Source organism: Carassius auratus, chromosome 21 (assembly GCF_003368295.1).
Source record: "Carassius auratus strain Wakin chromosome 21, ASM336829v1, whole genome shotgun sequence".
In the NCBI taxonomy this organism is placed as follows: domain Eukaryota; kingdom Metazoa; phylum Chordata; class Actinopteri; order Cypriniformes; family Cyprinidae; genus Carassius; species Carassius auratus.
The window spans coordinates 20,490,480-20,514,408 of NC_039263.1; the positions used below are offsets into that span (position 1 = coordinate 20,490,480).

A 23,929-nucleotide genomic window follows, 5' to 3' on the forward strand; every position below is an offset into this window, starting at 1 on the left:
GTAGCTTCGGGAGAAAAGTACCTGCAGCTATGCTAATCTTGCGTCGCTAATTCATAACAGCACCGTAGAACAACTGCATTTTACTGTTTAAGATTGGTCAAATAAGAGTGTAAAAGTTTGAATTTCAGTGCAAGTTATCCTTATGTGGCTTTTGAGAGTACTATATGATGTTTAATTAGCATCTCGTTTGCAAGTAAAAGCACTGCTAGCCTGATGCAGTTAACATTGTGTACTATCCAGAACTGGTTTGGTGGTAATTTTCTGGTTTATTTTTAGGTAATGACTAGCCTGTTTGCACCTTACCTGATTAGTGTAATTTCTTTAGCGTATAACGAGCTACAACAACACTATTTGCAAATATCATTCTTAATTAGCAGAACTATTGTCTCATTGCATAATGTTTATCCAGGGGATCTTCTATGTTGTTGAAAAAAAAAAACACATAAAGCTTTAGTGTGAGTGAATTATTTTTGTTTATTATTTTTATTTCTGTTATATTAATTATATTATTTTTAATGTCATGTGTTTATATATATATATATATATATATATTTATATATTTTTAATATATTATTGTTATTATTATATCATTTGTTTTATTTTAAATTTGATGCCAATTTACCTGTTTTCTAAATGCATATTATACATCTTATTTTGAACAGTTCATCCATGCACGTGTTTCCTTTTAGTTTATTTATTTATTAATTTTTTTTACTTTCTATTGTTTAATGTAAATTGATGCCGTATAAAGGACTTCTAAAGCTATTAAGTTAGTTTAAATCCTGCCCCAGAAGTCTCGCATTCATCTTGATTTTTGAGTGAAATTCCCACATCTCGACATCCCCTAAACAACAGATGACTAGAATAAAGTCCCTGTCCTATATTTTGTCTTTTTTGATAATCTGCTATGTTAGAAATATGGAAGAAAAGTCACAATTATTAGACCTTCTAGACCAATGAGATGTTGAACTAAAAATGGCAAGACTCTTGAATCTAATTTTCAGACCGTTTTCTGTTCGGTTTGGTGACTGGTATGTTGGATTTTGAAGTGTCTAGGTCAGTGTGTAATGACTTTAGCGTGCCTCTCTTCGTTAACCGCTTGAAAATACCCAAGCTCTGTCTTTGCTCCTGCGATATACTAAGCTTTTTATAAAACGTGTGAGAAAAGGCCTCTTGTTGAGTCATTTAAAGCTCAAACGGTTCCCTAAGAGAGAAGCATGTGGAACATCCATGTCTTCCTGATTGACAGGGCTGGATCTGGCGTGGCTAACAAGCAAGTCGCTGGAAGCTCGGGGTGAAATCAGAGAGGCTTTAGAGGAGCTCGAAACCACTAGAAGGCCACCATTGTTCCTTCTGTTCTTTCAGCCAATTAGGACCCATTTTAATCTCGCATTGACAAATGTGATCCAATAAAAATGCTCAGCAAGACAGCAAGGGTTCCACATGTAATTATGTCCTTCAATAGATTCGTATTTGTCTTTGGAAGTTGATGTATATTTAACCTTTACGACCAATTAGATTATAGTCATATATAGCCAGGTTTTCACTGTCAGTCTGGGCGTTGTAGATTACTATGGCCAGGAATCACCCAGACATGTAAAATGACCAATTACCACTGTAATAAATGGTTGGTGAATCTCACAAAATGGGTCAAATAAAAGCTGTTTCAGTCATGTTTCACTCATGCTACACATTAGCATTTTAAAAGGGTTGTGCATCTTTATAGTTTTGCAAGTTCTTGATATGTAACTCATTTTTGTTTTCCTTTCTCAATTAGGCCGTAGTGCCGCCCATCGTGTGCTGGAGCGTTACAGAGCCCGAACCCAGGAGCAGGCCAACCTGAACCGTGGACTCAGTCGCTCTATGGGCTCTCTTCCTATCCAGGACCTTGTCAGAGCGGATGAGGGTCTCAGTTCGTACCCTCCTTCAGAGGACCATGCTGGGTCCGAATCCTCTGCCGAACTCTACCATCAACGCCAACAGCAACAGCCTCAACAGCGCGGCCGACCCCTGGAGGTGAACCAGCATTCACACCCCCATCAGAGAAACAAGAGCTGGGCCTCCTCAGCTGACTTGGCCTGCCTCGACCCTGAAATGCTCCGCTTCGGGGCCCTAGAAGACGCCCGCAGGGGAAGCAGCGCCCTGAGCACCCGCTCGGCCAGTCAACACAAGTCATCCTCCAAGTCCAGGGACTCCCGGTACGCAGACTTTGGCAGTCTAGATGTCAGGAAGACCCATCACCATTCGAGTCAGTCGGTCGGCTCGCCGTTCAACAGCGCTTACGACCGCATCAGAGAGAAGCACAAGAAACTGCAAGCGCTCAAGCAGGCCATGGACGGTGAGTCACTTGTGTTCTCTTAGTGAGGCTGAGGGGATGTAGTCTAATATAAACTGCTTTTCTTACAGCCGCGAAGTCTGCACATTGTAGATTATTATAGCCAAACAACTGTCCGTTTTCAGGAATTTGAAATGACCAGTCACTGTTTAGGGTGAGTTTATTTGAAATGGTTAAATCCACAAATAATAAACCATGGATGAATCTCAAGAAACCTGTCAGTAAAATGTTCCAGTCATGTTTTACAAAAAATACCTTTTGCATAAACTAAATGAAGCCAGTTTATAATATATTTCAAATTGTGACATTATTGTAATCACATATATTTTCCTTAATTTATATAATCTTATTAACTTAATTTTTTTTCAGTTTTATTTATATATGCATATATATATATACATATTTATATATACATGCTAGTATTTGTGTACTACTTAACTGCTGATTTTATATATTTAAATAAGTGTATGACATAAAAAAAAATATGTTTTACACAATGAGAATACTAATCGAAAATCACTGGAATAGTAAAAGTAAAGTTCATAGATGCATAAAAATAGAGAGAATTAAGACATAAAATATGTCTGAAAACAAGTAAAATATTTTTCCCCCTTATACACTACTCAAACACCTCATACACAAACATAGTTTTTGTTTTTCAAAAAAAATAAACACAATGTTTTCTGAAAGTTTGTACATTTTAAAATATATAAAAATAGAAATAAATTTAAATGATTCTATTTTACAGTGTTACTGTATTTTTGATCAAATAATGGCAGTTTAAAATAATTCTTACAAAGCTTTAAAAAGTATTGATCAGTAGGGTAGGCTTGTAGTTAAATAAAGCATAATGTAGGCTTTATTTAATTTATAAAAAATTTTTTAAAAAATCTTGCAATCTTGAGGTTAAATGTGACCCGGTCATTTCTTGTCAGGCTTTGTGAGAATCACTTCAGTGTGTAAAAAACGCATCGAGGAAAATGCAATCAATGTCTGTGGTTCTGTAAATTAGCAGAAATATTTTTGGAGATTTTGTGATCAGAAAATGTAAATCCAGGATTAGTTGTTCCTCAGGCTCACTCTATCAGCAAGACTTTGTTTGTTGTGAGTTGTGCAAGGCCAGTTGTCAGAGTGGAACTGGTGATTTGAGCCTTTCTTGTGTGACTACAGCGGATGTAATTGTAATTGGTGTTTGAAATCAAAAGTTTGCAGCAAAACTTTTGATGCTTTGTTGCTCAACAGCCTGTAAGTTAACAGTGGTGACGTCATCATGAGAAATTACAGAAACTAATCGTACCAGTTTCGGTCATGTGACAGTAAGTGTTTAATTCTACAGGCTTCAAGCCAAATTATAAATCTAAGATGATGTGACGGATGTAACCAGGCTGGTTAACAGTGGTTAAAACTACTGTGTTCATAAATGCTACTGATTGTGACTCAACTAAAATGCAGTTCCCATCAGAAGATACAGCAGCAGTCATGAATCGTGTGTGTTTGTGTGTGTTTCAAATGAACTTCTGGCTCTTCTGAGGCTTTGAGTTCCTGTGCAGTACCGCTCATGCTTCTCGTCTGTGTGTGGTGGGAGGGAACGCAGGGTTATGAATGGGTTTTGCGCGTGCGGCGTGTTGCCAGGTTCTTTATGACTCTGACTGGCTGAGGGTTCCAGATTCCTGGAACTAATTAGAGAGATGGATAATTCTAGCCCTTCAAAGCTCACATACTTATGCAAGCTTTTTACTCTCTCTCTTTCAGTTGTACACTCTCTCTGGGTCTCTCGCACTATTTTCCGCTAGCCTTTCATTCAGAACTGCTCCCCAGTGTTGGGAAACTCATTTAAAGTAGTTAAACATCAGTCTAGCTAACCTTTTGAAGAGATTCAGTGCAAATGACTTCGAAAAAATAGTTGACTATGCAACTTTGGGGATGAATTGTATTTATTTTGTATTTTTTTTATATAAGATTTTTTTAAATTAATGTTTATTTGAATAATTATAACTGTGTTTTAATTAAAATATTAATTTAATGGAATATTGTTTCATTGCGTTTTATTTTAATATAAGATAATAAAACATTTATTTAAATAATTATATTACTGTTTTAAAACAACTTAATTGTATTTTAAATTAACTGATTTTTTTAAATGTATTTTTCAAGACCTACAAACCTGAATTATCTAAATATTTTAACAATTGTTTTTGTATTTTATTTTAATATAAAACATTACGAAATTGTATCCAAGTTTTTTTATTTGAAGTTTTGAACGGTTTTTGTTTTTTAAATAACGATTTTAGATTTAGACTTAGATTTAGACTTTTTAAATATTTTATTAATTGAACTCATTGAAGTATCGTATTTAGTAAAATTGCTAATTTATTCGTAAAATTAATCATGATATTAGTTATTTACAATACATTTATTACTGTATATTTACATAATATTTCTATGCTGGGAATACAGTTTCTAAATAAATACAACTTTTTAAATAATGCGTTAGTAAATGTTGAAATTAACATTAAGATTTATAAATACTGTAGAAGGATGATTATTGCTTAGTTCATGTTTACTAAAGTAGTTAACTAACATTAACTTTAAGAGTTACCAACTGTCTGAACATTTCAGGCCTGTGTTTTTTTTTTTATCTCGTAGTTTGCTTGACTATAAATCTGTGTTCAATACAGTGTGACAAAATCTTTATTTATGCTCTTCCCTCTTGACATATTGCCGCCTTGCAGTCTCCATAAGAGACGCGGAATTCTTCATATGTGCCGCATTCATGTACACATCCTTCGCCTGGCCTCCATCTGGACATTTTCTCGATGGAGTAAAGCTTTGCTTCATGATAATAAACCTCAGGCTTTTCTGTTCGTCCTGGCCCTGATCTGAGCCCTCAAGCTGTTTGGCTGCTATTTTTACCACCGTCCAGCTCAGAAGCACAGACATTCTCTTCCAGTCCGTGCGGCTTTACTCTGGCTCATGGATCCATTTGAATTGAATTTATTAATTTTTTACACCAAAAATATCTATTTAGTTTTTCACGGGTGCTTTCCATTCACTTTAAGGCTCTTTGCTACTGTACCTTTAACACTTATGTAAATGACCTGGTTGGCTAACTTCTGTTTTGTTTATTAAATACACAGTCACATGGTTATGATGTAATAACAGCAACATTTTTAGGTTTTTGAAGCTTAGATTTAATTACATTGAACTCTTTTACTACAAAGTAGCAGGAAAAATCCTGTTTTCAATTATATGTTCTCTAAAGGGGAGTGTAAGATGAATCTGTGCCATCATATTGTGAGGGAAAACAAGACTGTGTGTATCGTGCCGTCTGTCCGTCCGCTTGTGTAAACATGAGCCAGACTCATTTCCCTGACAATAATGGGCCGCATTACCCACAAACCTGAAGAGAAGGAATGTCCAGCCCCATTAGAGCAGAGTCCACAACCAGCGCATATTTAGATTGTTTTAGTGCCTTCATTTGCTGCAAATGAATGCAGTGGAGCACAGATCATTTGTTGAGCCACAAAAATGTGCTGTTTGGGGCCTGTTTTGTATGTTGTGTTCCTCATTTCCCTAGTGTAAAATCCATCACCCGGTGCTGTGCTGTGCATTCTTCTTGTCCTTTCTGTCATCTTGAATGTCATGTTTGATATGAAGTTGTCATCTTTGTAATGCTGTAAAATCCAAAATATCCCATGTGTTGGATTTCAGAGTCACTTGGTGTTTTAAATATGTGCACCAGCTCAAATGTTTAACTTCTGAAGCCATGTCTTGTGAATCTGAACATGTTTCTCATTGTTTGGTTATCTTGTTGTTTGTTCATTTACAAACTTTTTCTTTTTCTTTTAGTTTTTGTTTCCCCTCACAATTCTATTTTTTTTTCATGATGCATCATCTGATCTCCATTTTATTTTTTTTGTTTGCTCTTCTTTGCTTTCTTTGTAATTTTTGTTACTTTCGATTATGAAGCTGATTGAATTTGCATCGAATGCATTTAAATTGCTTTTTAAAACATTGACAGGCACGTTTTAGTTAGAATCATTTTGCAAATTTCTGTTTTTATTTTATTTTCAGATTGTTTTGTACATAGCAAAAACCTTATGCAATATTGATCTTTTTTTGTAATTAAATGTTAAATATTACTGATGTGTTTTAATTAGAATCATGGTGTAAATTCCCTTTTATTTTTTTAAGTCAGGGTAATTTTGGAGTTTGCTGACCATAGAGACTGTAATTAAAGCCATGTGCTTTTGACACGAGAGCTGTCCATTACTTGTGTGTTTGGTCTGCTTTGTGTGTTTTATATGGGACATTTGTGAGGTGCAGTTGCTTGGGATCTTTTGATCAGGATTCTTGAGCAGGCAGGGTCAGATTGTCACTACGTATCTTGATAATACGAGAATGGGATGAGAGCGGAAAGAGATTATTTCATGTTAAACCTCAGTCCATCTGCATGGATTACACTTTATGGGGGATATCTCACCCTGCAGGTCAAAGGTCATTTGGATTTAAAAGCTTTTCAAAGACTTCTCCCACACTCAACCAGAGCTTCAGGAAACTCTGAGCTGTGCAGACACTTCCCAGATCACACGTAAAACTCCACCACTTCCTCATTCCACAGCTCTTTCTGGTATAGAGCATTTCTTCTGGGATAAAACATCTGCTTTGTGACCTGTCACGATCTTATCTACTTGTAGTTTCACAGAGAGGATCTGATCTGATCAGATCAGATCTCATCTATCCAACACCATATCTACAGCTCTCTGAGGATTTGAACTCTCTCCAGAGATCTGATTGAGAGAACTCTGTTCACCATTGTGACCAGCAGTTTATCAGTTTATGACATCCGTTGAGAGAGACCATTTTAATTCATAAGTAGTTAATGTGAGACATTTTAAATTGTGGAGTTTATGTAAGATGTGATAAACGTTACATTAAACATTCTATAAATAATCTAATCATTTATTCTGTTTTTATGACTGGATAAAGACTACACTGTGTAATTTTCCTGCTTATCATGCGTCCACTTGCCCGATATGAACATAAAATATCTTACATATCACCACTGGTGAAAGGACAAGTGTAATGCAAATATATTTGAAAGGTCAGGGCGAGGATATCATTCTCGCGGAACCAGTCAGATCTCGCGAAACACATCGGATCTCGCGAGATCTAGTGCCACGAGATCTCGTCACATCCCTAGCTACAAGCAACTTTTTGGTTACCAACATTCTTCAAACTATCTTGTGTAGAAGAAATGAACTCATACAGGTTTAGAACAACTTTAGGGTGAGTAAATGATGGCAAAATGTTCATTTATGGGTGAACTACAAATATTTGGGCACTTTCTAATTTCTAGTCAAACATAAGATAAATCATTAAATAAAGTACAATGACCTTTTATGTTTAAACTTTTGCAAAAATAATGGTTAGTTAAGTATGCATCTTTCATCCTAAAGTCATCACAGTGTGTAAATATATATACAATTTGTTTATAACAGTCTGTTTATAACATTCGAAGTTTGGCATCTGCTCCATGTTTGTATGTATGAATTATTATATGCGTGTTCTTTTAAAACACAATTATGTCTGAAGCTGGGGGGGGGGGGGTTGCTACAAAACCACATGCCCTGAGGCTTTTATGACTTTGTTTGATCTTAAAAAAAATACAGTAAAAACACAAGAGGAGACGCAACTCTGGCTTGACAGAATGATTTTTTTTTTTTTTTTTTTACTTTGCTTGTAAAACTCTGACCTTCCCTTTTAAAATCAGTCTGAAACAAAGCGACTAATGAACGAACCCCTTCAGCTCTAATGAAAACCGCCGCACTCCTGAAACCCTTTTGTGCATTCTGTCCTCATCAGGCTGCAATCACCCCATTAGTCCTTTGTTCCTTTTCTCTTCCTTTGTTTTTATGTTTCAAATTGAAATCATTTAGCATGTAAGGCTTTCGGTTGCAATAATCACCAGTATATGAGTCCAAACTGCTCCGGGCCTCTAGAACCTCAAGATCAGAGGAGAAAAATAGTTACTGGAAACAGGCAAGGAACATGAGGAAATGATGAAGAGCAAGCAGGATCGGGACAAGTGAGAGTAGGGGAAAGAGACAATGGAATAAGCCTAAATGTGGGTGTTTTCCTGCCTGAAAAGTGATTTGGCAGAAGATGACCTGTCCACCTGCATGTACCTATCCTCTGAGCTTCTGATGGCCGAATTACTGCTTGCAAATCCAACCGTTGGGAGCCAGCATCCATTGGGAAACCATCTGTTCTGCCTTTCATTTGCAGATGTTTGTGCAGTGTTGTCCAGTGAAAGTAGACCGTGTCCATGTCCACTTTCGAGAACCATGGACCTTTGTCACAGTTAAAATGCACTAGAAATGCACAATATATATGAATATTATATTGGATTTTGTTTTAGGTAAGTTTATAGGTTAATAAGTCATATTATATTTTATTTTGCATTTTATTTTTCAAAAATGGGCTCTCAATCTTTCTTTCCTTCTTTATTTCTTTCTTTTAAATTTACTTTAAATTTGATATTTAACTGTGAATGTACATGTCTATTTTATTTTTATTAATTTGTTGGCATTGATTTTGCAGTTGCAATGTGATCTTTTTTGTACATTTTCTGAATTCTGAAAATTCATTTTTTTTTTTTTTGGCTGAACAGACATTAAATTACACAACATTACAACATTAGGCCATTCGTGAAACTTGAGCAGCACAAATTTCCATGTAAATCTTTTTTTTAACACTATTCTTGCATATGTTGTCACATTTTGAATGAATGATTTTACAAACGGTTTACTCATTTTCTTTTTATAAATGAGGCGTTCCAGATAAATATGACCCATAATTATGGTCAGGAGCATATGCAAATGCATAGAGCTCTATGTCGTGCCATCAGCAAAGTGATAACACATTAGTTGCAGATCTCGTTCTTCACTATCGTTCAGCTTGTGGTTGGCGTCGAACCAGAGGCATTCTCTCTGGAATGATCTCACATCTGCAAAGTGGCATGAAACGTGGCAGAAAATTGATTTGTATGACAGGACGTGATGCGTGCAGCCTATGGCAGAACACACTGTCCTGCTTCCTAATGCACTCCTCCTTTTTTACTGTCCATTTCGCAAATTTTCTCTCTACAAAAAATTGAAAATAAATTACAGGCTGAGGGAAAGTGCACACTTGAGGAAGTTAATTCGACAGCTCTGAACTTGCCTTGAGAGGCTTTTAGCAGACGTGCTGTCATACCTCCAGTGCAGTGGATGTTGTCATGGGCAGCTCTGATGATACGCTGGGTGTTTGTGTGCCAGTGACTCACTTCACAACCCACCGAACTCTCACCAGCCACTGATAACTGCACCATGTGGGCAGGGTTTTCCATTGTAGTCAAAGTAGAATGTGTGTGCGTGTCTGTTTTTGTTTAGTTTAGTGTGTGTCTTGGTTTGTGTTTTGTACAGTGGTTTTTAACACCTCTTCTAAGGGATGCCAGGTCCTCCCGTAGACATGGTTTGCAGAGTGAATCAGATAAGAGAACAGTGTTAACCCCTGCCATTATATTGGTGGGGGTGCCCCCCCCCCCACCTTTCAAGTTCATTTTTAGGTACCTTTCGTATAGAACAGATATACATATATATATATATATATATATATATATATATATATATATATATATATATATATATATATATATATATATATATATATAGCATCATTGAAATAATTAAAAACAATTAAATCAATGCATACAAAAAAAAGATACATTTATACATCCACACCTCTGATATTGTATTTAATTTTTTAAAAAGGCGGCCAATATATGTTGTAGTTAAATAAAAAGTTATTTTACAATATAATGTAAACAATTATGGTAATTACTGAATTTTTTCACCATAAATAAAAAAAATAGACACGCATAATTAAAAAGGTATCTATTTGATTTATTTATTAGTTTTTTTATTGAATGAATGACAAATCTGAACATTGACAGATTTTTTTTTTTTTTTTTTTACATTTCTGTTCTATAAATTTATTTTAATTTCAAACCAAAGTGACGCAATTCCGGTCTTAAAGAAAACACAAAAAATATAATATAAAAATTTGTCATACAATGTAATGAAAATTGTCCACTGGAATTACTTTTTGTATACATGAATGAAATAATGAATGAATGTAGAGTTGTGTGTAATGTACAAATGTATAATAACTAACAAAATAATTTACGAAGTAAATAAATTTATTTAAATCTCTAAAAAAAATTATATATGTTTTTGAATCCTCACCTTTTGCAAAAACTAAATGATGCACTTTGGGCCTCACAAGCACACAGTGATGGTGCGGGTCAAGAATGCTGTTTATTCATCTATATTTCCTCGAGCACGTGGTTTCCTTTAAGTCAGTGGCCTAGCTGGTTTACTGAAATTTATCCAACTGCTTACACATCTTTCAACATTTCAAGGTGTTTTAGAGCGAGATGAGTGGGTTGCATTTGCGCCAGTGTGTTTATGTGGAACTGTTTGATTGCTTTACATAATTGTCATTGTTTAGAAGTTTCACTCGAGGTTGAACTAAATGTTTACTGAGGAGGGCAGTCAGTCGAGAATGAGACGAAAGCTTCATTGTTCTTGTTGTTGAAGTTTCCGAAACTCCTGGCTCGGGAAATCCTTCAGGAATTCTGGTAATGCTAAATATGCAGCATTGAGTAATTGAAGTGCATGGACTCGATTTTCTGGTTCTGACAGACTTGTCAAATATTGCACAGAGGTAAACGCACCACATGCAGGGGATGCAGTCAAGCTTCAGTCGAAGTTTAGAGTGTGTGTGTGTGTGTGCATGCACATTACATCACTAAGTAAAGCTGAGTCAATGATTCAGAGTTTCCTACCTGAGCCTGGTCTTGAAATGCAAACTTAGGATAATTTGACTGAGAACAAACAGACAGGGACCTATAGTATTTCTTAAAGGGAAAATGTTAAGACCAATCTAACACAAATCAATACATCGAACAAGCTAACAATTTAAAATGAATAGCAATGATAATTGCTATAAATTTCAGAAATGAAAAGTCAAATGTATATTTTATTATATGTTACTATACTTTAAATTGTATTTGAATTAAAACTAGTTTATATATATATATATATATATATATATATATATATATATATATATATATATATACACATTTTCTAGTAATATACATTTATAAACACACACATTCTATAATATTTGTGAATACTTAATCAGTATTTTTCACTCACCTCTAAACCAGTACTACCGTCCAGGTCATTTGGTAAACTCGGGTGTGATTGGCTGATTTGATTTTAATCCCAACAAAGGCCTAAAACGTCAATGCTGGGCACAGACCTTCATTAGAGATCAGTAAAAGTGTGTAAAAAATGTGTTGAACATTATTTGTATGCATGTTAACACCAGAAGCGCACATGCTTAAATACTGTAAGAATATTTGGAAGCTCTTTAGTGACTCCCTCAGCACATTGTTGAACTCCCATTGCTGCTCATAATGATGGAAATCATTTCTAACACGGTTTCCAGTGTCTGTGCTCACGATGATAATAACAGGCCATGTCTGAGAGTATGAGGATTCACTGGGTCATGGGGACCTAAAGCGGTTTTGTTCCATGGACATGTTTTAAAAGACTGTAAATGTGATATGAATGTTTTAGAAGAGAGCAGGGCTGTCTCTGATATTCTCAAAATATAAGATTAACTCGAATATTTAAATGTGCTGTGCTAAATTCTTACATAATGGAATTTACAATAATTTGCATTTCTTGACTGTTGTTTTGTTTTGTGCGACTGTTAATTTTTAGATCCCCTGCATACTCACAGAAGATACCACAGCGACTACAGCTCCTCCAGCGAAAGCCCCTCTGTGACATCATCAGACCCTGACTACAGACAAGGTTGTACTAATGACCTCGTCAGTTTTTTTTTTTTTTTTTGCAAAAACCTTTTTTTTTTTTATTCAGTGTCGGAAACAGGCTTCCATAGCTACTAGTGTATGTAAAAAATATGAAGTTAATCTGAGACCTTAACAGCATTTAAGAATGCAATAGGAGTCATCGCATCTCATAATACTGTGGCCATTTCAACACTTAAGATGAATGTGGGTGGATGTCATTTGAATTCACTCATTGATGACCATCCAGACATAAAGATGCTTTTTTTAAATCTGCATATTACTGTGCAAGGCACATACTTTACATGCATTAATTTCACAACTTTCTTCTGTACACAAACAGCTAAGAAGCCGGAGGATTTAAGGCGATACAGCTCTCAGGTCGGCCTGTCAGAGCATGATGCCGTTTCACTCAGCAGTGCACAAAGACACAGGTATTCTCTCTTTTTCTCTGATGCTTCCTGCTTTGTGTTGATCAATCATGCACGTCCTGTCTGTACTGACCCCTTCTAGAGCTCTTTTGTGGACCCCAGCCCAAGTTAATGATAATCTAAACCCTTCCTGAATTCATTTCCTCTCATCCTGTTCAAGTTTAGTTCTGGTAACGAGAACCGCAGCTGTGTGTGTGTGTGGTTTTACTGTGGGGACAAAATTGTCCCCAGAAGTGATACAAACAGCACACAAACTCAATATAGGGACATCCTCATAGGTGAAAGTTATGTAAATATGTTTTTCTTGCTATGAAGTGCAAGGTTTGTGTGAGTGTGTAGTTTGTAGAATGTAGATCGTTAGAACTGTGTTCAAGCAATAAAGTTCACAAATCTTCACAAATATTGTGAGAAATGTTATTTTGAACACATGTGGTTCTCATGATTTGAAAGGCTCAGGAATCAGTTAAATAATGCTTTGCATGTTAACGTCAAAAGGTTTCTGTGGGGTTAAAGGAAGTATGAAATAAATATCAACATCTTAATATGAAAATCATTGCGCCTACGGGCTGCATGTGTGTTATTTAGATTATGACAACAGTGTTCCGCTTATGAGCATTTGAATTATGTCATCACTATTGTCATAATCGTAAGGCCAGTTTATGTTAGATACTTTGCACTTTGATATCCCACTGTTTTCCCTTGTTCTCTGCCATTAACAGCTTTTCCAGTGATCTCACAGCAGCTTTTGTTGCATTTAATTCTTATTTTCCTTGGCAAAAATCTGTTTGAATACTGTAAAAGCTCCCATCTAATGTATTTCTCATTGAGTCAGTGATTCTTCTTCTCCCCCTGCTGGTTAACCAGCTGAACTACCCACACTGCTCTTCCCTGTAGTAAATGTTGGCAGTTATGTGGTCATGACGAGGGTTGCCAGGTGTTCCTGTTTTTTAGAGCAGGTTTTGAGACCGAGTTCAGTAACTGATTCCCTGAGGATGCCCAAGGCAAAGAGCTGCGACATGGGTCACCCACATCAACCAGCTGGCTCTGCGATTGGGTGGCATGCAATAGTGCTTACATTACACACAATGCTTTTCACCCTAATTCTGCTAGGGTTCCTTTTCACATATCCATCTTATGATCTTAATTTATAAAATTGATTTCTAAGCAGTGAAAATGCACTGAGTTACTACACATACAAACACCTTCCTGGTTTCGCCTTGTTTCCAGACTTTTTGAGTTGGGTCAGGATGAGCTGTCAGGTACAGAACTTCTGATCCAGCGTCAGGAAGAGTTGCACAGGCTCCAGGCCCGGCTATCTAGAGCCTCCATCTATCCTGGCGAAGACCCCCGCGCCTCCATACTGGACCTGGCTGAGCCCCTTCGCAGCAGTCCTTTGGAAGCAGGCCTCCATCCACGCAAATCTAAAGTAATGCAGTGTAGCTGAATTCAGATTGAATTCACATTATACACGTTTTAGTGTTATTGACCAAAGATAAAGTAGTCCAGTTTAACGGTGTTCACTTTATATATTGTATATTATATTATAAATAATCCAAATAAAATACAATCCAGATCATCTGACATCAGATTGAACTGAATTCAGCTTTGTCATTTACACTATAACTTTTATGAAGTAACTGCATAATTTCATTTAACGAAATGCTTATTTATGCAGGTTTTGCATGATTGATGTAAAGCAAGAGAATCAAGGTCAACTTAATTCAGATTTAATTCAGTTTATGCAAATTACTGTGTTAATGACAAAGAATAAAGTAATCCAGTTTAACTGAATCCAGAGAGGATATGCCTGAAGTGCATTTACTGTAATTCAGATTTAATTAACTTAATGCACATTACATTGTGAATAAAATCCAGTCCTTCTGAATTCACTTTAGTTCTGAACAATTCAGACTAGAACTGACATTACGTAATCCATGCTCAATTGATATTATGGTCACTTTAAGCATGTTTAAACATGAATGATACAAAGCTGAATAAGTCACCTTAATTCAGGTTAAGTTGCAGTGTAAATTATGCAAACATAAAATAATTCCGTTTGACTTTTGGACAAATTATGTATATGTTTTCTGAATAAAAAAGCAAATTAACATAATAAAATTAAGTTTGGTACTATGTGGGATCTTTAAAATGTATTTTGTTCTTGTAGAATTTGTTTGGCCCTGAGTTTGTGAGGATGAGCAGCGAGCCAACTGTGGTTTTAACCGTTCCTTCATCCATAATGGTAAAACCGCTAATCTGCTTTGCTTTATACTGCTATGTAATTGTGTGTACATCCAGTATGTATGCATTTATCGCTTTCGCATGTGTTTCAGCAGAACAAGCGTGGGAAGGTGGAGGAGAGTCAGAGGAAGGTGGGGGTCGTCTTACTGAACGGGCAGAAGCTGGAGCTGTGTTGCGATGTGAAGGCGGTCTGTAAGGATGTTTTGGACATGGCCGTAGCTCACATTGGACTGGTCGAGCACCATCTCTTCAGTCTCGCCTACCTTAAAGGTGCATAACCCATCTTCCTTTAAAACTGCTGAAAATCCACTCCCTACGTTTCTGCCCCCATTAGTATTTTAGTGCCTTTCTGTGTGATAAAAAAAAACTAAAGTAAATGTGTTTTTTGTTATTTAAGCTCCATGCAGAATTATTACTCCATGTTAACGTTCTCTTTGGAATGATGTAGGAGGAATTTATTTGAAATGTCAACAGTTTGATTTATTGCAGCTTATGTTATGGTACCTGTTCAGGTAAATAGAGCAATTGGATCATGAATAGTGTAAATACAACAGAATAAATAACTCTGTTGTTCTCTTCCTGGCGCGCTGCCCCTGTGTGACTCCTCTAGTTACGGTTCTAATGGACACGGGTGATTTGTGTCCACAGATGGTTCATTAAGTCCTCTGACTCATGCCTCCCAAACCAAAGGCTGCTTTAGTTTCTTATGCTGCATTGAACTCTTTTAGCATGATCTGCTGGTTTATCTTTCTTTCTCTTTCCTCGTTTTTTTTTTTTTTTTTTTTTTTTTTTTTTAGATGACGAGTTCTTCTTCATTGAACCTGATGCCAAACTTTCAAAGGTGGCACCTGAAGGCTGGAAGGATGATCCAAGGAAAAAGAAGATGGATGTCAATTTTAATCTTTTCCTGCGTATCAAGTTCTTTCAGGATGATGTCAATCTGATACAGTAAGAGCTGACAACATAATGATAATGATGGTGTTCAGTGTTAAGTTTGATTTACGCTTTTGTATTTAAAACAGTAGTGTATTTCTTGCACATAAAGTGCAGTGATATGAATAAATCTGTTGAAGCATATATACACACCATTTGTTCAAAAGTTTGGGGTCATATATATATATATATATATATATATATATATATATATTTTTTTTTTTTTTTTTTTTGAGTGTCATATATTTACCAAGGCTACATTTATTTGATCAAAAACATAGCAAAACCGTAATATTGTAAAATATTACAATTAAAACCATTTGCTAATTTAATGTTGAAAAAGGTTTGCTACCTCTAGAAACTGTAACTTTTTTTTCTTCCCAGCATTCCTTGATTAATGGAAAGCTAAAACAAACAACAACATTTATTTGAAAGATTATGTAAATTGTATAATGTTTTATTTAATCAGTTTAATGTGCCCTGAATAAAAAGTGTTGAAAAAAAAAAAACTTCCATACATTTGAACAATTATTTATATCAGCATGTATATATGTATGTACATGTATGTATTATTCAGTTATCCCAAAGTAATTAATTCACATTGTTTTATATAGACACACAATGACCAAACACCAGTACTACTTGCAGCTGCGGAAGGATATATTAGAGGAGCGGGTACGCTGTGACTTGGAAAATGCCATGATCTTGGCGTCTCTAGCACTGCAGGCAGAGTTTGGGGACTATCAGACTGAGGTACAGACCACTTCGGAAAAATAGAGGAATTTTTGCTTTGATATTTTTGAAAATGGATTAGTTTTATTTCATTTTATTTTATTTTCCTACCCAAAGTGCATTGCATCTAAAATGCAAAGATGTTTGTGAAAAAGGAATCTTAAATTCTATATCTAACGTTAATTTTAACCATATGAGCATCGTCTAATCTCAGTACATGTTTTGTCCTCTTTCTTCCGTCAGCTTCACGGAAAGACATATTTCCGAACGGAGCACTACCTCCCTGCTTCAGTTCTGGATAAGTTCGATCAGACCACCATTAAAGAGGAGTTACCCAAACTCCACAGCTCATACTACAACGCTTCAGAGCAGGAGGCTGAACTTGAGTTCCTTAAGGTCAGGAACGAAATGCATCAGTCAAGTGTGATTCAAGGCAGAGCTTCCTGATTGGCCAAACTTCTATAATTTGCTTGAATAAACGTAGATTGCTGCAGTCTGTTTTCTCTCAGATACTCTTGATTACAGCTTTTTGAATCGGTGTAGTTGCAAGACTAAAAGTTGTTCTTGGAACTTGGTTGAACACATTCACATACATCAGTTTCTTTTTTTACCTAGATAAGTGCAGTCAATAATTGTGAATAAATGGACTTTAATTATTTTGATTTCCTTTCCTAATAGCTGTTGTTGTAGACTGCATGTGATTAGATCTGTCTCGTCATTTCTCTGTTATGTAAAGGTGTGCCAGAGACTGCCGGAATATGGAGTTCACTTCCATCGTGTGCTTCCAGAGAAGAGATCCCTGACTGGCATCATGCTGGGCATTTACTCGAAAGGTGTCCTTATCTTCGAGGTCCTTAATGGAAATCGAACCCCTGTGCTGAGGTTCCCCTGGAGGGATACCAAGAAGATCTCTTTCACGGTAAGATGTTTAGATTTGCATGTTTACATTTAGTGGAAATCACACGGCTGTGCTGGAGATTCCCAGAAAAACCAAAGAGGTTCATCTTCAAGGTGCTTCCACATGGTATCATTTGGAGTGTCAGTAACATCCCTTATGTCTTTGTGTTTCTGTATGGTAGAAAAAGAAGATTTGCTTGCAGAACACTTCGGACGGGATCAAACATCTATTTCAGACAGATAGTCAGAAGACCTGCCAGTATCTGCTGAACCTGTGCTCGGCCCAGTACAAATTCCACCTGCACATGAAAGCCAGACAGAACAACCAAGAACTGCAGGAACTGGGTGAGAAACAGAATGGTGACTGAGAAATCAGACATTTATTTTTAGGTTTTTCATTTTAAATTTAATTAAATGTATGCCTTTAGCAGACGCTTTAAGCGACTTACAGTGCATTCAGGCTATACATTTTTACCTGTCATGTGTTCCCGGGGAATCGAACCCCCAATCTTGCGCTTGATAGTGCAATGCTCTACCAATTGAGCTACAGGAACACTATTTTACATATAAAAAAATAATATTTTTATTTGCCACTTTTGGTTTGGAATCGTTTTAAAGAAATCAATACTATTGTTCATGAGTTTTGATCAAAAGTGTTTAAAAATTACAATCACGACATTTAGAATGTTAGAAAATATTTATATTTCAATCAAATGTTGTTTTTTTTTAATTTCTGTTCATCAAAGAATCATAAACAAATAACAGTTTCAGCGAAAATCAACATTATGTTATTAAATGTTTCTTGAGCATCAAGTCAGAATATAAGAGTTAAACTCTTGTTATTAACTTGTTATTAAACAAAACGAGAAAAGCTCATTTGAAATAAGAGGCTTTGAAAAAATTGGGAAGTGTTCCGAATGGCCCATTCTCCTCAGGCTGCTCTTGAAGAATTGGCATTAAACTGAAAAAAAAAAAAGCAATTTAGTGTCAACATTAGCCGGGATATAGAGCTTTCTTTTGTTGTGTAAAACCAACAAATGCCATGTAAACTGAAGTTCTTGGTTTTAACCGTTGCTCTTTTCTTGCCATGTCTTTTTTCCCTGCAGAGAACTCTCCTCTGAGCAATCTGCAGTACTCTGATGGGATGGGTGCGGTTAGTCTGTCCCCCAGCTCTGACCCTGAACTCTACAAGAGGATGTCCTACTCGGAGATGTCCCTCAGCAAGAGTTCGAGTCGGATCTCTGTTCCTCCCGAACCGGCCTATCCAGGGTTCAGCAGCAGCTCCAACCCCAGGATGAAGAGTCGTTCCCATCATAACTTGGGTCAGCTGCCTGAGTCGCCAGAACACAGGATGGTGCCTTTCAGTAGCCAATCACAGAGCAGCATGACACGCTCACAAGTGCTTGCATCAACACACCAACGTGCAAGCTCTGACACAGACTCCATCGCTGTCGCCAGACAGCAGGAAGGGTGAGAGACAAATGCAAATTTGTTTTATTCTAAAACACATGACATTATTATGTCATTCACTGGTTGTCTTGTAGTTTTTACATTCGCATCTCATCTTTCGCCTTTAGTTTGTTTTATACAGTCATTACATGATTCTCACTGTCCTATCTTTGTTCCAATATCATACTCTCAGTAATTTATTTATTATTTTCATTTTACAAAATCTTTACACCAGTCTCACTCTCTAGCTCTGCCATGGTTCTCTTGCTCTTGTTTTTTTAGAGTATATATTTTTTTTACAGCTGTTGTCTTCTCGTTCTTCTGTAGCTCGTCACTTTTTTTTTTGTCTCACTCTAGCTCTGACGTGGTGTCTCTTATTTCTTTAAAACTGTCTCACTCCCTGATGCATATAGTTTGTCTTATTTCTTGTCTTAATCTCCATTTTAGGTTTCTATTAGTGTCTTTATGTCCGTCTCACTCTCTTTTTTCCTTGCTTTCTAGCTCTGCTGCGGTTTGTCTTATCTTTCAGAGCGTCTCAGTCTTCCGCTCAGAAGATGATTTGTACAGTATCTTCACACTTGTATCACTCTCCTGCAGTGACTAGTCTGATCAAATCTTTACACTCGTCTTTTTCTCCTGCTTGGTTGTGGTTTGTCTTGCAGTTTCTTTACACTTCTCTCACTCCTGTAGTGTATCGTAGGTCTTTACACCTGTCTCACTCTCCTCTTCTGCTGTAGTTTGTTTTATTTCTTCAAAACAGTGGCATCGAGTCTGCTGTCTTACATCTTTATACTCGTCTCACTCTCCTTCTCTGCTACTTTTAGTTTTTGTATACCCGTCTGGCTTTCATGCTCGTCTGCACTTTGTGTTCTAATGTCTTTACGCCTGTCGTGCTCTCCTGTTCAGTATTTCTCTGTTGTTCTGTCGCTTGGCACAGCTGCCTGGGGCTAACAGCATTAATGGGCTCTCATGGGAGACAGACAGCCGCCGTGCATGTGAGAGTGACACTTAAAACTGTGTTTGCAGATGTTTGCAAACATTTTTATGTTCCTGTGAAGATAACTGTAATGCTTCGACTCCATAATGATTCCAATAAGTCTTGATTTAGCCGATTATAATCAAGTATGTTTTTATGAATGGAGTTTCTAATTTAATCTTCTAAATATGTAGTGTCACAGAGTTCCTCACTCACACAGCAATATTGTGGATTGATCAGAAAATGAAACTAACTGCATTTATTCCGCTCTGCGCTGATTCTCATGACCATTTTCATTTCTCCTGCATCATCAGTGTGTTCAGCAGCACGGTCGATGACATTCCCCGCTGGAGCCCCAAAAGCTTGAAGAAAGAGTCCGACTCTTCCTCCTGTGAGGACACGGGACAGGCGTTTGTCATAGGTGAGGACAGCGAGAACCGGACGCCTGTTTCTTTCTTATCTCCACTCGTACATGCCTCATCACGCTCAGAGAACTTGTCTTTCTGCTTTTGAACGTTCTCTAACTTCTTTCTTTGTGGTCTCTCTCTTCTGATAGTCTGTCAGGATAGTGGGCGGACTCTGTCTGTGCGTCTCAGCTGCTGACTGCCTCTTTGGTTTTATCTTTGAACAGCTCTCTCCCTCTGTTCCCTCACTGATTTGTTCATTTTAGCTCTCCATTTCATCCCATCAGCCGCTGTCAGATCAGAGAGAGCAGCAGCCCGAATCCTCTTAACATCTTCCTCTGCCTGTAGAGAGATGCCATAAAGAGATGACAGTCTGAATTTATGCACTTGTACATGCATCACTACATTCTATATGTCAGAGAATAATACAAGCCTTTATACAATTTAAAAGTCACTGGCAGTGTTTAGCTGATGCTGGTTTTCAGTGGATGTGGTTGATATTATACTGAACGGCGGTGTGTCACAGTGATTTTACCATGCTAAAGAATTTTTTTTATGGTTAAATTGACCCGATTTATTTCCTTCATGCATGCTTTATTGTGCACACCTTTTCAGGTGACGTATAAAATTCTTTTACTTTTCAGTCTCTTCATTTTGTTTCATCAGGTAACACCATGGTTCAATCAATTTCTAGTTGAAATTCACTTCGAAATACATTGTTAAATGAAAACACTGTTTTGTGTTATCTTTAACTGTGATAAAATCATTATCGTTGCTTTAAAATGACAAATCAAGACATCAGTCTTCAATAAAGACTTGAATTTGTTAATAGTATTAATAGTTAAATTAAATAACCATGATATTAACTACAGTACCATTCGTTTTATATATATGTATGTTTGTGTCTTATACTCACTAAAGCTGCACTGTTTGAGCAAAAATACAGTGAAAACATTCATATTGTGAAATATTATTTCAGTTATTATTATTCCTGTGATGCAAATCATTGATCATGCAGGAATCATTGATGATATTATTTTATTTATTCTTATTTTATTATTCTATATTTTAAATAAAATGTATTTTTAACATTATTATTGACTTGACTGTTAATTTTCAACAGTAACAATTTAATATTTCTTTTAAAAATGTCTTTATTAATACTGGACTGTATTAAATAATATTGACAAATAATATGGACGAATAATATTTTATGTATCCAATCAGAGTCAAGTTATCAATTTTATAAAATATACAAAGCAAATTAAGGAAATTGACTAAGATGTGGAATGCATTAATGTATTTAAAAACATGCATTATGTATTAACATTATTAATTTATTTTGAAAATGACACAAGAAAGGAATCATCAGGATATCAGACTTAATTTCCCCTTGTTTGTTTTTTTTTTCTGATCTCCAGGTGTGAGCATGCACAGCTCTGGAGCGCCCTCTACTCCTGCCTCCTCCATAGGAAACAGTGGTACGCTCTATAATCATTTAGCTTTGTGCAGCACAGCACAGCTCTGTGTGCTTTTCTGCCTGTCATCTGTTTCTTTTCAATGGTCAAATTTAACAAGTCCTAAATGTTGGTAGGAAATGTCATGTCCTGGTCTGGCCCTAAAACACAAACATGTGCTAGAAATGCAGTGAACTTTACGTGAAGAAAAACAGGCCTGTTTTTAATGTCAATAACGGTAGTTTACCTCGCAGTGACTCTGACCTCCGCTTAATCAGAGCTCAGGAACCCAAAGTCTTACGAGAACTTGCCAAATCCAACATGCTCCGGATTGCTATGTCTTCTCTGGTGTTTTACATGGCATGGAGAACATCTTTTCATAAGCACTGCTCTCTCGTGCGGACACTTGGCTCAAGTTTCATTGGCGTCTTTCTCTGGCTCAGACGCATTCTGCTTCGCTAAGCTGTGTGGGTTATTTTTTTTTAGCTCTGATATACGGCTGTGTTGTGGGCTAATCTTCCTCATCCTTGAGAATGAGCTGCTGGCCACAGATGTTAGTACAGCACATCAGAGCTGGGCCGAACATAATGCCGTCTCATAGCACCAAGACACTAGTTATGAAAGATTAGCCCAGCTTATGGAGAGCTGTGCATGTGTTTGATTTGTTTAATGCCAATATAAATGCACAGAGCAAGCGCTAGCCTGCTTTCACTAGCACTTCCCAGATCTTCAGCTTGTTACATCACAGATGTATATAATATTTCCTAACTTTTCTTTATCTGATCAATTCAAAATGCAACATTTTTCAAGGAGACATATGTTTTGTATATATATATATATATATAAAAAAAGAAATACAAAAAAAGACTACATTTGTGTTCTGTACTAAATGTATATAAAGAGTCAGATAATAATAATAGTAGTTAGTAAATAATAGGAAAAAAACTTCTAGTTAACTGAAATCTAGTTAACTGAAACTAATTAAAAAACATTTTTTATTATTTTTAAAAACCATATACACACACACACACACACATCCACATATATATATATATATATATATATATATATATATATATATATATATATATATATATATATATATATATATATATATACAGCAAAAAATATAAAAACTTAATTAGGCATTAAAATTATAAATTGTCTGTCTGTCTGTCTATGCCACTTTTATTTATTTAATTATTTGTTTAAGCTGCTAAAGCTAAAATATAAAAAAAGATATGAAATTAAATGTATTACAAAAATTACATACTACAATTGTTTGTTTGTGATGGATTAACCTTCTGAAAGTTCTCAAAGTGTGTTTGTATGAATGAACACTGTTTTAAAACCCAGACCGCTTTCCCACCCACAGACTCCTTGAAGAAGAAAGTGCAGGCCTTACCCTCCCCAGAGCGAGAGATACAGACCGTAAATCTGAAGAAAGATGTCAAGTACGGGCTGGGTGAGTAACAAAACCCTCTGCTGCGGAGATGGGTGCTCATGTCCAGTCAGAATGGAACTCTACTGACACAGAAATGCTGTTAAACGACCGGATTATCGGAACACACACACACAAACACACACAAACACACACACAAATCTGGCAGGAATAAAGTGCAGTGTGATAAAGTGCAGAGGTCTGGCAGTCCTCACTGCTCACACACTGTGATTAATGAATCCCACTCCAGGAGAGAGAATGTGCTGTTTTACGTCAGCCTCAGATGGTGACCTGCACAGATATATTATCAGGATTTGGTCTGAATAAGAGGTTGTCCATCACTGATAAGAGAAATACATTTAGGATATATATTCAGTTTCAGTATAACATCATTGACTCTTTGGACATGTGCCTTGTTTTTTAGCAAGAGACAGTAGAGTGAAGTGTGTGGTTTGTGTTGCTGTCAGGCTTTCAGGTCGTGGGTGGAGAGACTTCTGGACCCCTTCAGGACTTCAGCACCATCATCAGCTCCATCACACCAGGTGGACCAGCAGATATCAACGGCTGTCTGAAACCAGGTGTGAGAGTGAAGACAAGAGTGCTGCTTTCACCCTTCCTGCTTCATTTTTATGTAGTTGTTTATATTTTGAGATTGAAAGTGTCATCAGCTGTAGTGGAGATGTTCACAGAATACACAGAATTATG

General features: G+C 36.4%; 1 protein-coding gene across 5 annotated transcripts in view; it reads left to right on the top strand.

Moving 5' to 3' along the window:
* The window catches only part of LOC113038882 (tyrosine-protein phosphatase non-receptor type 13-like), a 64,618-nt gene that overhangs the window by 23,617 nt on the left and 17,072 nt on the right, over nucleotides 1–23,929 (top strand). For 3 of the 5 annotated variants that reach the window (XM_026196662.1, XM_026196664.1, XM_026196665.1), the window contains exons 7-22: nucleotides 1,778–2,338; nucleotides 12,175–12,267; nucleotides 12,607–12,697; nucleotides 13,922–14,120; nucleotides 14,862–14,936; nucleotides 15,028–15,205; nucleotides 15,733–15,883; nucleotides 16,483–16,621; nucleotides 16,844–16,996; nucleotides 17,337–17,519; nucleotides 17,680–17,842; nucleotides 18,604–18,967; nucleotides 20,237–20,343; nucleotides 21,748–21,807; nucleotides 23,159–23,248; nucleotides 23,692–23,802. In XM_026196662.1, coding sequence (XP_026052447.1) covers nucleotides 1,778–2,338; nucleotides 12,175–12,267; nucleotides 12,607–12,697; nucleotides 13,922–14,120; nucleotides 14,862–14,936; nucleotides 15,028–15,205; nucleotides 15,733–15,883; nucleotides 16,483–16,621; nucleotides 16,844–16,996; nucleotides 17,337–17,519; nucleotides 17,680–17,842; nucleotides 18,604–18,967; nucleotides 20,237–20,343; nucleotides 21,748–21,807; nucleotides 23,159–23,248; nucleotides 23,692–23,802 — 2,718 coding nt within the window. The remainder of the gene's footprint in view (nucleotides 1–1,777; nucleotides 2,339–12,174; nucleotides 12,268–12,606; nucleotides 12,698–13,921; nucleotides 14,121–14,861; nucleotides 14,937–15,027; nucleotides 15,206–15,732; nucleotides 15,884–16,482; nucleotides 16,622–16,843; nucleotides 16,997–17,336; nucleotides 17,520–17,679; nucleotides 17,843–18,603; nucleotides 18,968–20,236; nucleotides 20,344–21,747; nucleotides 21,808–23,158; nucleotides 23,249–23,691; nucleotides 23,803–23,929) is intronic. The other 2 variants (XM_026196663.1, XM_026196666.1) reach the window with 1 other exon arrangement.